The 14,976-nt window shown below is 45.5% G+C and overlaps 1 protein-coding gene across 7 annotated transcripts in view; it reads right to left on the bottom strand.

The window, feature by feature from the left end:
- MORN1 (MORN repeat containing 1) overlaps positions 1 to 14,976 on the bottom strand; it is a 145,015-nt gene that overhangs the window by 83,922 nt on the left and 46,117 nt on the right. For 6 of the 7 annotated variants that reach the window (XR_004592479.3, XR_015730060.1, XR_004592481.3 and 3 more), the window contains 2 exons: positions 7,978 to 8,102; positions 6,589 to 6,668 (listed from right to left, as the gene is read on the bottom strand). Coding sequence is in view for 4 of the 7 variants with exons in the window: in XM_087879293.1 (XP_087735419.1) it covers positions 6,589 to 6,668; positions 7,978 to 8,102 (205 nt within the window). In the remaining 3 variants the exon portion in view is untranslated. Of the gene's footprint in view, positions 1 to 5,996; positions 6,228 to 6,588; positions 6,669 to 7,977; positions 8,103 to 14,976 lie in introns of those variants that run through there. The other variant, XM_034424114.3, reaches the window with a different exon arrangement.

The following is a 14,976-nucleotide window of genomic DNA, read 5'->3' as shown; positions in this document are numbered from 1 at the left end:
ATTGTCCAATCAAGGGGCTGCCTGGTTGCCTGGTTACTGTGCTCCTCCTCTCTCCAGCCACCTGTTGGAATGCCCTTGGTTCCCACAGGAAACTTATTTTGTTTTGGCTACAAAAACACTCCCTATCCCTTCTTCGCATTGTGGCAACCCTGAAGACTCCAAAGTGGCCCCAGCCAGGTTCGCTTCAGAGTCGATACCCAGATCTAGCCTCCTGAGGCGCGCCCGCACAGCGCTAAAAAAGGAACATTTTGAAGCCTTCCGGGTCTGCAAAGGTAAGTAGAACAGCGAGGGGGGAGGGGGAAATCCGCTGTGCCACGCGATTTAGATTTAGCTAGAGAGCAGGAAATCTGACGATTCTAGCTAATATAAATCGTGCGTCACAGCTGATCGTCACCCAGCTGATTGTCGGAAATACCAGTTCGCCCGAACCGGTAGCATTTTTTACTACCGGTTCGGGAGAACCAGTCCGAACCGGTAGCATTTCACCCCTGATGGGCTCAAATGCAGGTGCACCATCTGTCCAGAGAGACAGGAAGGCTTGATAACCAGGTTGGGAGGAGTGGGGGGGGGAGAGCGAGGAGGAAGAGCCGCCATCTCTCCCCACTTCCCCAAGTCTGGGCTCATTAAATCAACTTTGGAACAGCCACCGCAGCTGCTCCCCGAACATTGTTCGGGAACTCGCTGGGATCTTGATCAAGTTTCAAAAATTCCACCGAGTGCTTGATGTGTTGTATGGGGAGGGAGATGGGGAGAAGGAGAGAAAGAGAGGGGAGGGGGTGGAAGAGAGAGAGAGAGGTAGATCGATCACATTTTCAGGCACAATAAGATGGCAGCGTATAGCCGAGCTGGGGGGTTTTATTGGCTCTCCGTTTTGCGAAGCTGATGCTTAGTGATGGTTGCGATGGAAAAAAAAACAATAAATGCCCTCAGCTGCCACAGCTGCATCCAATTTTCTTAAAACAATATATGGAGGGGTGTGTGGGGGGGGAGGGAAATGGGGGGTGGGAATTCCCCAACCTTCTTCCCATCCAGAAATACAATTTTTTTTGTGTGTGTGTGTGGAAGAGTCGATGGAGAAGGGGAGGGCGAGGAGACGTCTTGGGGGAAATCATTCGATGCCAACGGCCCAGTCATCTGTGACTGACGTCAGAACTGTGCCCGCTTTTCCAAACGGGGACCGGAAAAAATGTGATGGTGTGTGCTGAAAGGGAGAACCTGTTTTGGGAAGCCTAGCCGCTTTCAAAGGCTGCGTCTTCTTCTTCCCCGCTCTCCGTTGGGATCCTTGACCTTATTGAGGTCATCAACTCCAGCCAAGCCGAGTTGCTTTAATTGACTTCGCCTGCAGTTGTCTCCATGGCCCCGACGCTGAAGGACTTCTCGTGTTTCTTTACGGTATTCGGAGACGGTTTCCCTGCTCAACAGCAATAAGGGTAGTCCTCGACATAACAACAGTTCATTCAGTGACCATGCAAAGTTGGTTACGATGGCGCTGAAAAAAATTGACTCGTGACCGTTTTTCCACACTTACGACCTTTGCCCCATGATCAAAATTCGGACGCTTGGAAACTGACTCACATTTATGGCAGTTTCCCGCGGTCATGTGATCCCCTTTTGTGACCAAGCAAAGCCAATGGGGGAAGCCGGTTTCACTGAACAATCTTGTGACTAACTTAAACAACCGCAGCGATTCACTTAGCAACCGTGGCAAGAAAGGTGGTAGCATGGAGGCAAAACTGACTTAACAACCATCTCGCTTAGCCATAGAAGTGTTGGGCTCAATTGCGGTCGCACGTCGAGGAATACCGGTACATGTTGCTGAACTAGTGACTCTTTTAGCAGATGGATGTGTCTTTGAGAAAGACTGAGGCAGGGACTTTTAAGATATGAAAAGACAGGTCATTAAATGAATCCTGTTTTCTGAGGGTGCTCCTTTATACCATCCCTACATCTGCTTTGGATGAAGAGCATCCAAAGAGATAAAATAAAATAAAGACCAGAGCAGCAAGTTGACTCACGCCTGTCTAAACTTCCTAATGTTTGTCATTCCTCCTTTAAAAAAAAGAAAAGAAAAAAGTTGAAACAGCATTCTTGCTCTTCGTGACGTTTTCTGTTATTTATTTATGTTTTCCCTGTTCATCTTCCCACCTGCGTTTGTGTGCGTGTGCGTTTTATGCTTTTAAATCATTGTGGGATAATCTACATGTAATTCTTTTTTCTTTTCTTTTTTTTTTTTTAAGACGGTGATCACTCTTCCAGTGATTTTTTTTATCTGCTTGGCCGTTGCAAACTTGATTTCTTCCTCTCGTGTTATGGTTCTGGAGAGCTCATGGATTTGGTCATTTCCTCTATTGCGGGGCTTCTCCATTTCTTCCCCAGCTGTTGAGCATTACCTCAACTAAGCAGATTTAAAGGCTCAAACTGGGGCTTATTCCCTCGTAGCTTGTTTAATGCATTACGAAGCAGGACGGCTGTTTATTCCAGCGGTCCCTTCATAACATTTCTTCCTAGCCTTCGCGGGCACCCCCCCCCCCCACACACTCCTGTGATGATATTGTGCCCTCAGTGGCTAAGATGTTGAGCTTGTCGATCAGAAAGGTCGGCGTTTCAAATCCCTAGTATAGGTCTCCTGCGTGAGCAGGGGGTTGGACTAGATGACCTCCAAGGTCCCTTCCAACTCTTGTTACTGTTACTTCCACCTTTCGAAACATGACTCTGGGGGATGTTCTACGGATCCTCCAATCCGTCAAGCTCTCGGGAGAAGCCTGCGCAAGGACGGCATGTGTCAAACACAAGGAACAATGAGGGTAGTAAGCCACAAGTGGCTTGATTCACCTAAGATCAATAGAATAGAGCTAGGAGGGACCTGGGAGGTCATCTAGTCCAACCCCCTTGTTCATTCAGGAGATCTATGTTAGGGATTCGAACCGCCGACTTTTCTGATCGCCAAGCTCAATGTCTTAGCCACTGAAGGCACGAATGCTGCTCTCATGTCCCTTCCTAGTCTTTCTTTTCTCTGGACTGGCCACACCCAAATCCTGCAACCGTCCTTCCTATGTTGTTGTTGTTTTTTAAAGTTTGTCAAGCATATATAAGATAACAGGTAAAAGTATAAACATAATTTGAATACATGAAAAGAGTAAGTAAAAAGGAATAGTAGGACAGGGATGGTAGGCACGCTGGTGCGCTTATGCACAAACCCCTTACAGACCTCTTAGGAATGGGGTGAGGTCAATACTAGACAGTCTAAGGTTAAAGTTTTGGGGGTTTGGGGAAGAAACTACAGAGTCAGGGAGTGCATTCCAGGCATTGACCACTCTGTTGCTGAAGTCGTATTTTCTGCCATCGAGTTTGGAACAGTTTATCTATTATTTGCTCGTGTACTGTTGTGGTTGAAGCTGAAGTAGTCATTGACAGGAAGGACATTGTGGCAGATAATTTTATGTACTACGCTTAGGTCAGACTGAAGTCGGCGTAGTTCTAAGTTGTCTAAGCCCAAAATTTGGAGTCTGGTGGCATAAGGGATTTTTATTGCGGTTAGAGGAATGGAGGACTCTTCTCGTAAAATATCCCCGGACTCTCTCGATTGTATTTATGTCCGATATGCAGTGCAGGTTCCAGACAGATGAGCTGTAGTCAAGTCGATATTTTAAGTCTCCAGGTTTTTACTCATCTTAATTGCTCTTCTTTGCACTGCCGTGGACATCTTTTATTTTATGGGGTTCTCACCTAGTTGAAGGGCTCGTTGATATTGCTAGTCCATGGATGATAGGCCGTACGCTCAATGAATATTCGCACTTTCCACCGCGAACTAAAAACACGGTTCTTTAAATTGCCCAGCCTGGACTGATGGGGTTGATTATTTTTAATGTGTTTTAATATGTGTTTAATATGTATTTTTAATATGTTTTTATTTGGATTGAGATGGTTTTTCTTAATTGTTGTGAGCCGCCCTGAGTCCTATGGAGATAGGGCGGCATACAAATCAAATTAAATTAAAATTAAATTAAAAATATACGAATAAACAAACCACTCTTCCCTTTATCACAGCAGAGGTGGTGAGGGCTCTCTTCCACCCCCACCCCCACCCCAAACCACTGGGCTTCGCTTGTGCCAAAGCGAGGCCTCTCCAGCAGCGTCTGTCACTCAGATGAGAAACCAATTAGATCTCCTTGGTGGATTCACTTCTCTTTCTTCCAGCAGGCACCTAATTGGTGCCACACCAGTCACTTGTTCCCTTCCTCCCGAAGAGAGCCGAAATGGCTAATCTTCTTGCTGTTATCTTGCCCCTCTAAACCACTCAGTCTCAGTATTTGCTGGCATGAACTGTAAGACCGGGAGCCAGTATTCCTCTGTGGGTATCAGGATCAAAAAACAAACAAACAAAAAAAAAAAAACGAGAAAGGCTGCCGCCAAAAAGCGTTTCTTGTAAGAAATGCTTGCTTCTCTCTTCCTTCCTAGTTCAGTTAAGATGCTCCCGGCAGCGTGCGACAGGGCTCAAGGGATGGAGGGTGAGGGGAGGCCTCTCCAGCCCCGGGGGATCTCTCCAGAGGGTCCGACCTGCTTGCAAGGCACCCCTGGAAGAATGCGTCTTCGTGTGATAAAATTAATGAATCGCCCTCCGTTTAGGAGATTTAACTTGTCAGGAGGAGGAGGGAGGACGTGAAACTTCTTAGTGATGTCTCTACGTGCGAGACTGGAAACAAAAAAGAAGGGATTTTTCCACCCACAATCCCAAGAAAATGAGCATCGCTAGGACAAACGGGCAGAATTTTGGAAAAACTAGAGTTTGTAAAGGATGGTGCAAGGACAGTGGTTCTCAAACGTCTCGAAGCAACAGTAACAGAGCTGGAAGGGACCCTGGAGGTCATCTAGTCCAACCCCCTGCTCACGCAGGAGACCTATACTAGGGATTCGAACCGCCGACCTTTCTGATCGACAAGCTCAACGACTTAGCCACTGAGGGCACGATATCGTCACGGGAGTGGGGGGAGTTTTGAAGAAATGTTTCGATTTCAATCTTGAGTGAAGTCTCGTGGGGGGGGGGGTCCTGTGGCCATAAAAGGTATTTAGAGGGAGTCCGTGGTGAAGAAAAGGATGAGAACCACTGGGGTAGGAGACGAGCAGGCTAAACTGTAAGGCAGGGTTAAACATGTCATTAGTTTGGAATCATTGCGCAGCCACAAGACACCCAGCCCTCTGTGAATTCTGTTGACTCTTCGTTGTTGTTAGTTTCAAAGTCGTGTCCGACCCATTGCGACTCCATGGACAACGTTCCTCCAGGCCTTCCTGTCCTCTACCATCCCCTGGAGTCCATTTAAGCTCACGCCGACTGCTTCAGTGACTCCATCCAGCCACCTCGTTCTCTGCCGTCCCCTTCTTTTGCCCTCCATCGTTCCCAGCATGAGGCTCTTCTCCAGGGAGTCCTTCCTTCTCATCAGGTGGCCAAAGTATTTCAGTTTCATCTTCAGGATCTGGCCTTCTAAAGATCTAGCTAGCCCCAATTTAGCTTTGACCATCAGTTGATTAGATTCTTGTGCATATACCTTGATTGAAACCATGTGACTGATGGTTTGTGAAAGGGGAAAAACTTTTACTTTTAATGAGGTGAAAACTGCGGGAACCTTCAGAGTCAGTTTTCACCATAACTGTACCAATATGCTATACCCAATAAAACTATTCTTTGAAGGCTCTACCTGCCTCGGAGTTTTGCTTGCTATGGGTGTATTCATTGGAACCCTGACAATGGGAATGCTGTTTCTCCAAAATGCTGGAAAACTGCAGCCAAACAAAATAGATAATTCTGTTCTGGAATAGCCCAGGTTCCTCTGTTCAATGCGAAGGTATCTCTGGTTAGTGAAAGCATTCTGACTGCCGTGCAGAAGATTCTAGATGGGTCAAGGATCTGACTATGTAACTTCTGCAAAGGTAACTCCACTCCAGAAGTTAATTGTGCTGCTGCGAGCTACCTTTGTGTTACATGTTTGCGTGTTGAGAGCCAGAGTTGGGTGAATCTGTCTTGCTATCATCATATTTTTCCACCCTTTCCCCAGATAAATTTCAGATTTCTGGCAAACTTCACTGTTCTCTCAGGATGAACAGCACAAAAGGTTCCGCGGCGAAGAACAGGTGAAGGTTGGGCTTTGTGTGCAGAAGCTGAGATTTCAGGTGAAAATGTCAACAAAAGCATACCCAGTATTTAATCATCAATATTATGGAGTGACAACAAGCTTGTTGGCAAAAAAAAAAAAAAAAGTAGGAAGGAGAGAGGGAGAAAGAAAGAGAGATTATAAAGATGGGAGAAATGTCACAAACACACCACACAAGAATCCTACCTGACCTTTGCAATAAGTCACATGGATAAAAGACACTCTTATTATAGAAACCAATAAACACAGTATGACTCACCAAACATAAAAAAAATATATTGTATAATAATAAAAAAAATGGCAAGGAAGCAAGCTTTAATAATAAAGTATGTTTTGGTCTTTTCATATTTCAGCCAAATTTGCACCCCCTTCCCACCCAAGCCCGTTTGCCTTAAAAGCAGGGCCGGCTCCAATTTTTAAGAAAGAGGTAAGGTGAACATACCTGCTACGTCTGACCATAAACGAGGTGGAAGCTTCCAATTGCTCCGTGGAGGCCCTGGCACTTTGCCTTTCAACTTCTCTCTGTAGGGATGGGAGATGCGAGGAAGAAAAACAGGAGATTGGTATTAAAGAAGTAAAAGAGGTAAAGTCAAAGGTTCCCCTTGCACATACGTGCTAGTCGTTCCCGACTCTAGGGGGCGCTGCTCATCTCCTTTTCAAAGCCGAAGAGCCAGCGTTGTCCGAAGACGTCTCTGTGGTCATGTGGCCGGCATGACTCAACGCCAAAGGCGCACGGAACGCTGTAACCTTCCCAACAAAGGTGGTCCCTATTTTTCTACTTGCATTTTTTTTAACCTGCTTTCGAACTGCTAGGTTGGCAGAAGCTGGGACAAGTAACGGGAGCTCACTCCGTTATGCGGCATTAAGGATTCGAACCGCTGAACTGCCGACCTTTCGATCGACAAGCTCAGCCTCTTAGCCACTGAGCCACCACGTCCCTTTCCATTAAAGAGGTACTGGAATACAATGCTTTTTTTAAAAAAAACAAAAAACAAAAAACAAAAAAAAGGGAGCATCCATTAACTGATTGATTAGGTCTGGAGATTTGTGTAATCACAGGGCTAGAAGGGACCTTGGAGGTCTTCTAGTTCAACCCCTTGGCCAAGGCAGAAGACTTTATAGCATCCCAGATACACGGTGGCCCAGTCTATTTTTGGAAATCAGTGATGGAGCGTCCACAACTCTGGGAGGCAAGTTGTCCCATTGATTAACTGTCCTCACTGTCAGGAAATTCCTCCTTTGTTCTAGGACCTCTCTTCCATCGGTTACTTCTTGTCCTGCCCTCAGGTGCTTTGGAGAATAAGTCGAACCCCCCCCCTTCTCCATGACTGTCCCTCAAGTACTGGAAGGCTGCTGTCATGTCTCCCCTGAGCCTTCTCTTCATTAGGCTAAAAGATACCTAACCCGTTATCATTTTAGCCTCCAGACCGCGTATCGTTTTGGTTGCTCTATTTTCAGATATTCCAGAGAAATGATACCTTGGCTCAGCCACATCACACGGAGCAAAACATTGGATTTTAATTTTTTTTTTCCCCATGAGACAAGATGATGGAGGGCAGGTGCCAGAAATTGGCCAGATTGAGAGTTTTTTGAGGATGTTGGGTCGGGTAGACTCTCGCTAAGCCCTCCTCACACAACTTGGAGAGGATGCTGGCAGGGAGGTAACCAGGAGGAGAGAAGGGTTGAGGAACGGCTTCTCCCTCCCGAGTAGAAAATCTCGAGGGACATTCAGGGAGGTGAGAAAAGGGGAAACTGATTTTGTCTCCCCCCCCCCACCGCACACACAAATGGGACTAGGCCCTGCCCCCCTTGAATATTTGGTCTTTCTTACCTCAGGCAGCTGGCCAGCCTGTGGATCAGGGACCAGAAGAAAGGCGAGGGGGATATTTCTGAAAGTGACCAGGCCATGCTTGCTCCTTTGCAGACGGGGTAAACCGAAGCAATAGCTTCCTCCTTCTATGGAAAAAAAAAAAAGAAGAAGAAGAAAAATCTGTGGTTAAAGTATCTCTCCCACCTTCTTTTGTTTCGTGGCCGTTCCCACAATCCTAACCCTAACCTTACCTCTGAATAAACCACATTTCTGAGGAGGTATCTATGGGAACTACGCAGGGGTGGGCTTCAAAATTTTTAGCAAGGAGTTCTCTGCCCGGTTGCTGGGGAGGCGTGGCCATGGTGGGCGTGGCCTAGTCAGTCTCCTGCACCATGGGGGGGGGGGAGGGAGACACTTTCTTCGAGCCTCCGGGAGGGCGAAAATGGCCTCCCCAGGCTCCGGAGGCCCTCTGGAAGCTGTGCTTCTTTCCTCTGGTACTTACTTTCTTTTTTTTTTTTGTAAATATTTTTTATTTATTTTTTCAAATTTAAACATAAAAACATAACTTTCAAGAGCAAAAATCTCGATCCGGTCATAGATGGTTACCACGCTTACATTCCTTTCACAAGCTCAATTCACAATTTCCATTACATCTTTTATAAATAAACAAAAAAAGTAAAAAAAAAGAGAAGATAAAAAAGAAATTCAAAACTTAAGAAAAAACCAATTTTACCTCAAATTTCACATTTTCGTCTATATAAATCCATTATATCGATCCAAAATTAGTTTCAAATTCACTTTCACTCATTTTTACATCTGCATAACAATTCTAAACGTATCTTTATTCTTCTTTACCTTATATCTTATACAAGTCGTATCAAAATAATTTTTACGATATTCTAACCTCTTGTTAAAGTGTTTACCTTACAATTTTATCACCATTTATTCTTAGTTTCCTCTGGTACTTTCTGTCGGATGGTGAAAACGGCCTTCCGGTCAGCAAGGAGGCCTTGGGCCTTTGACAAAGGACGTCGGTTATTAACACACCCCCCCCCTTCCCTTCTCTCTCTTCATTAGCTTTCGCTGCACTGGCGCATTTAACGTTCGAAGGGGAATGCGGAATGCTGCTTACAGCATCATTTCCAATCGCTTAATGCACTAATAGTTTTCAATAATGACACCGCAGCTGCCAAGGGTTGACCTGCCTGGTGAGCTGTGGGGCACGGGAAGCGCATGTCGACTCAGGGGAATTCGTGACCTCGGATGGACAGCTCCCGTCGACGTTTTCCCAGCCCGCTCACCGCCGGCAAAGCCCGACCCTCAAAACTTGCAGAATCCAAGATTTATTTCCGAGTTGCTTGCTGCAAGCTTTCTTCCCCCATCTTTCCATACGGAGTCAAAGCGTGCGTTGTCAACACTGAAGCCTGCCTGACTGAGGCCATCTTGGGAGGCTTCCGCGTTGCCACACTGGTGCTGAGGAATAAGGGGGGGGGGGTAACAGAGATAGTTGGGGTTTTGTGGCCAAAACAAAATAGTTTCCCTTGAGACCAGGGGTGAAATGCTCCCAGTTCGGACCGGATCGCGTGATCCGGTAGTGATGGTGGCGGGTGGTTCGGAGAACCGGTAGCAAAAATCCCTGTGCCGCCCCCCCCCACCATGCCCAGCTGAGCCGCACGATCATCAGAGGTTTTTTTCTTTTTTTACTTTTAAAAGCGTTTTTTCTACAACCTCTTCCGCCGAAAAAATGCTTTTAAAAGTAAAAAAAAGAAAAAGCCTCTGATGATCGCGTGGCTCAGCTGGGATCGTCAGAGGCTTTTCAAAGCATTTTTTTCTGCAACCTCTTGGCTGTAGGTGGTAAAAAAAAAAAAGCTTTGAAAAGTCTCTGGCGATCCCAGCTGAGTTGCCTGATCGGCAGAGAGGCATTTTTTAAAAAGCCTCTCTGACCATCCCAGCTGAGCTGCCTGATCGGCAGAGGCTTTTCAAAGCATTAGAAAAAATGCTTTGAAAAGTTAAAAAAAAAAAAGTTGGTCACGCCCACCCAGTCACATTACCTCCACCACCAAGCCACGCCCACAGAACCGGTAGTAACAAATTTTGCATTTCACCCCTGCCTGAGACCCAAGGAAATTCCCACAGGTGGCTGAAGAGAGGAGGAGTCAAGTTTCCGAGCAACCGGACAGCACCTTGATTGGGCCATGTGATTGGTGAGTTGGGAAAGGGGAGAAAACTTTTACTTTTAATTAGGTGAAAACCGCAGGAACTTTTAGAGTTGGTTTTTACCAGTCCGTGCCAGTATATGTCCAATAATGTTCTTTTAAGGAATCTACTTGCCTCGGAGTTCTGCTTGCTATGGGTATATTACTTGGAAGCCTGACACGTGTTATAGCTCTCCCCTACGATGGCTAATTCAGGTGGTCCTCGACTTACGACAGCTCGTTTGGTGACAGTTCAAAATTACTACGGCACCGAGAAAAGTGACTTGGGACCGTTTTTCACAGCATCCTCATTATCAGGTGATCAAAATTCAGATGATAGGTCACTGGTTCATATCTGCTTCTCTCCGAGGTCAGCAAAACGAGGACCCAGACTGTTGGGGGGCAAGAGGCTGATTCTGTAAACTGCTTAGAGAGCCCTGTGAAGCGGTGTATAAGTCTAAGGGCTATTTGCTATGAGCATGGCTGTGTCCCTAGGTTACGCGGTCCCCTTTTGAGGACAAGCGAAGTCAACGGGGAAGCCAGATTCGCTTAATGGCCATGTTACTAACTCAACAACCTAAGAGCCTTGGTAGTACAGTGGTTTAATGCACCCTGTTATTAACACAGCTGCCTGCAATTTCTGCAGGTTCGAATCTTACCAGGCTCAAGGTTGACTCAGCCTTCCATCCTTTCTAAGGTAAGTTAAATGAGGACCCAGTTTGTGGGGGCAATAAGCTGACTTTGTATAAATATACAAAAGTATGAAGGCTATTGCTTAATGCACTGTAAGCCGCCCTGAGTCTCCGGAGAAGGGCGGCATATAAATCAAATTAAAAAAAAAAAAAAAAAGAGCAAGGACGTAAAACAGAGCAAAACTCACTGAGCAAATCTCTCGCTTAACCACAGAAATGTTGGACTCAATTGTGGTTCTACCTGTATTAGGTTTTTCCTTTTTCTTTTTTATTAAATATCAGCCCAGGCACTGGGATCTAATCAATCCTGCCACTCGGGGGCGTCACCCCCTCAAATCCCCCCCCCTCCGCGTCTCTTTTAATTAGGACAGCTGATGGTTTTTTTCTTGATCAGCAAGATAAAGATCATCTCGTCACCTTGGGGGAATAACACAGCAGTCAGGAGCGGGGATGACTAGTTAGGTAATGACCGAAGACGGGGCAGTTTGACCTCCTCCGGAGGAGTGAAATGCCAATTAATTATCTTTTTTTTTTTAAAACAACCAGCTCAATTACACCACGCGCTAATCGCCTGTGTAGGGCACTGCAAAAAAAAAAAAAAAAAAAAAGGAAGGGAAGGGAAGAAACAGGATCAACCCTAAGTACCTGTAACCGAGAATGACAAGGCCCAGCTTCTAATCATAGGCACAAAGAGTTATGGGCCCATCCTGGCTGAACTCGGGTGCCAGAAGACAGTCCTCTCTCTTCAGGAAAAAAAAGAAAAAAAGAAAAAAGAAGAAGAAGAAATATTGCTCGGGGCGCCTTCAGCGCTGCCAACGGTATTCCCTGTAAAGGTGACCAGACACCGTTCATTAGCCTTTAATGCTCAATTCAATTACCAATAAATGTCAGTAATTAATAAGGCAGGTGTGGGGAAGATGCTGAGACGCCACGCAGGCAAGACATCCGCAGGAGTGAAATGGGGGAGGCTGTTTGGATTGTCTGAGCTGGGTCTTGATGTCCTGTGAACAATCAAGTGGCAGCAGACTTATATTATATTAAGGACTTATATTAAGTCCTCGACTTAACCACAACGGAGCCCTGAATTTCTGTGGCTCGGTTAAGCGAGTTTCGCCTCATTTTAACACCTTTCTTGCCGCCGTTGTTAAGCGAATCACTGCAGTGGTGAAGTTTAGTCAGGCGGTCGTTAAGCGAATCTGGCTCCCCCCCGTCTGACTTTGGCTCGTCAGAAGGTCGTCAAAGGGGATTGCGTTGACACCCCCCCCCCCAGGACAATGCAACTGTCATAAATACGAGTCGGTTGCCGAGCCGACTCTGAATTTTGATCACGTGATCACCGCCGGGAATGCTGCCACGGTCATAAGTGTGGAAAAGGTCCCTTTTTTTTCAGTGCCAATGTAACTTTGAACGGTCCCTAAACGAACTGTTGTAAATCAAGGACTGCTCGTACTAGCTTCTGTAGGAAGTTAAAACCCACCCCTCTCCTAGAAAATGAAATATTTTGGGAAATATTAAAAGGGCAGAATATTTCCCCTAAAAGGGAGGCAGAAACTCAGCCCCCTCCACTTCCACATTTGTTAATGGGCCATTAAGGCCTGGGCCAGTCTATTCTACATAAAGATCTATCTCCTTCAGGCAGAGCCATTTAATTGCCTTTCATTGCATCACCCAGCAAGATTCAACCAAACTTAGCACCCAGACAACCTACAAAGCTAGCTATGACCTCTGACAGCAACCAATCAGGACACTCTTCCTGTGCCCCTTAGGAAGTTCAAAGCCAGAAGAGGGTTTAAAATCCAGGGACTCTCAGCGTCTCTTCCCTTTTTTTCCGCCCAAGATCTCCAAGGCATGTGATCCTGTTCATCAATAAACCTTCTTTCCAAGCAACTTCCAGGAATCCAGTGTCTTTTTCCCCCACTTGGAACTGAACCCAGAAGGATATTTCTTCCAATACTTCAAAGCACAAAAACCTTAAAAAGTGACTGGTGCCCAAGAAAGGGAGGGGAAGCACCAGCTCTTTTTCCTGAGCAATTTTTTAAAGGAGATCAAATTTGCTCTCTGGCTCCAATCCCTACAAATAATTTTTCCACAAGGGAGAGAGAGAGAGAGATCTGATGTTGGAGCTCAACTGCAGTGCTGGCTCCCTCAAGACCTCTTCATCCCAGGCCTTATTATGACATGATGCCACCGAGATTAAAAGGCAACCCTTGCTAGTAAGAACAACCTGGAGAAATTTGCCAGCAGCCTCTCTTCTTTTCTTTCTAAGATAATGCTAGGGGAAAAAAAATGGAATCTGAGCTGGGAAAAATCCTTAAAAAATAATAATAATAATACTATTTGGAATTGATTTTTATTCTATTTCTCAACAATATCTTCGATTGGAAAGGGCAACACTGAACAATGTCCAGAGAGGTCTAAAAAAAAAACCCCCCAAAACAAACGAAAAACCAGAAGGCCACAATTATCAACTAACAGCCATTGATAGTTCCCAGCACATTTCAAAACTGAGCAAGGAAAAACCGGATAGGAGGCAGATTGGGGAACATCTTATAAAAGGTCTTCTGCCTTGAGCAGTGGGGGTCAGACTAAAAGACCTCCGAGGTCTCTTCCAGCCCTTGGGATTCTGTATTAACGAACTGCAGAAACAAGTGAAAAACAAAATTATGTGCTGGCTCACCCTTCCTCAGAATAAGGAAAAAAAAATGAGGCAGCTGTTGTTTTGGTAAATGCAATATATATTTATAATATAAGTATATATGCAATATATATTTATTTATAATATATAAATAATCCAGATGAGATCTACGGAGACCAAAAAAGACAAGAGGCACGCACAAACTCCATCGAAACTGACATACCAGAAGCCACGAGATGTTTGGCCTCCGTTGGGGAGCAGGCGGGGGGGTGGGGGGGTGGAGAGAGGGAGGGGGAAACTGTAATAACAGAAAAGTTTAATGAGATGGAACTTCCTGGGGAAGCCAACACTCCAGGCCACGAGGATGCCCAGAACATATGGTTGCAAGTTGTGTTTTGTAATCCCTCTAATGAAGAACTGTTGGAACAAAGCAGCAGAGTTTTACATTAAGGAAACTCAAGTTTCCAGATAGGAAATCCTAACTTTCCCCTTTATGTAATATATAGAGAGAGTAAGGATTTAACAGGGACGCGGTGGCTCAGTGGCTAAGACGCTGAGCTTGTCGATCGAAAGGTCGGCAGTTCAGCGGTTCGAATCCCTAGCGCCACGTAACGGGGTGAGCTCCCGTGACTTGTCCCAGCTTCCGCCAACCTAGCAGCTTGAAAGCACGTAAAAAAAAAATGCAAGTAGAAAAAATAGTCCAATATCCTTCTAGGAATGCGGTTGCATCTATCCAAGCTGACACCTATAAACTTAAAATGAAGTTCTTGGGGGTATATTGGAGCAAAGGAGCAGCCCCATTTGTAGGAGAGAGAGAGACAGAAAACAGGAACGACTTAATGCTTCTGTTGTTCCATTCTCAAATGTTCTGTCTGTGTGGATCTTTGGGAACATATGGAAATCGGAAATCACGGGAGGAGAGGAAATCTATCACAGGTGAAGGATGTAGAACTGGCAGTCTTCAAGGGAGAAGCATATATAACACGCTGGGTTGCAAGCAAAGGTGGGAGGGGATTAAATCAACACTGTCTATAGGGTCAACCACCCACCCACCACCCCCGGGAGGAAAAAAAAGAAAGAAAAATGCATATTAAAACCTCCAATGCCCAGGAGAAAGCTTTTTGCTGACTTGATAGATTTTATTATTATTGGGTTTTTTTTTTTTTTAAATGCAGAGATTTGGCTCTTTTGCAAGAATGCGTTCACTCTCCAATCTTCCCACATCTGGAGAAAGATTTTTTTTTTAAAAAAAAAAGCCAACTGCTTGATTGAAAAGAGGCTAGGCTCTCTTTACACACACACACACACACACACACAGAATAATGAGATCTCTGCCAGCTCTAGGGATCTCTGGGAGATCGCCGCACTTTTAAAACGTCCACCCACATTGGATCAGATTTGCGTTTAACCTAAAATACAGGCCTATCGTTCCACAGCCACAGCGAAGAAGCTTAAAGCTTGTGGGTCAGACTGATTTTGGATACGAGATGCCACAGCA

The sequence above is a fragment of the Pantherophis guttatus genome, chromosome 15 (assembly GCF_059756535.1).
Source record: "Pantherophis guttatus breed Tessera chromosome 15, ASM5975653v1, whole genome shotgun sequence".
NCBI classification, from domain to species: domain Eukaryota; kingdom Metazoa; phylum Chordata; class Lepidosauria; order Squamata; family Colubridae; genus Pantherophis; species Pantherophis guttatus.
The sequence above is the reverse complement of the archived record's forward strand: the minus strand, read 5'-3'. Positions and strand labels throughout refer to the sequence as shown.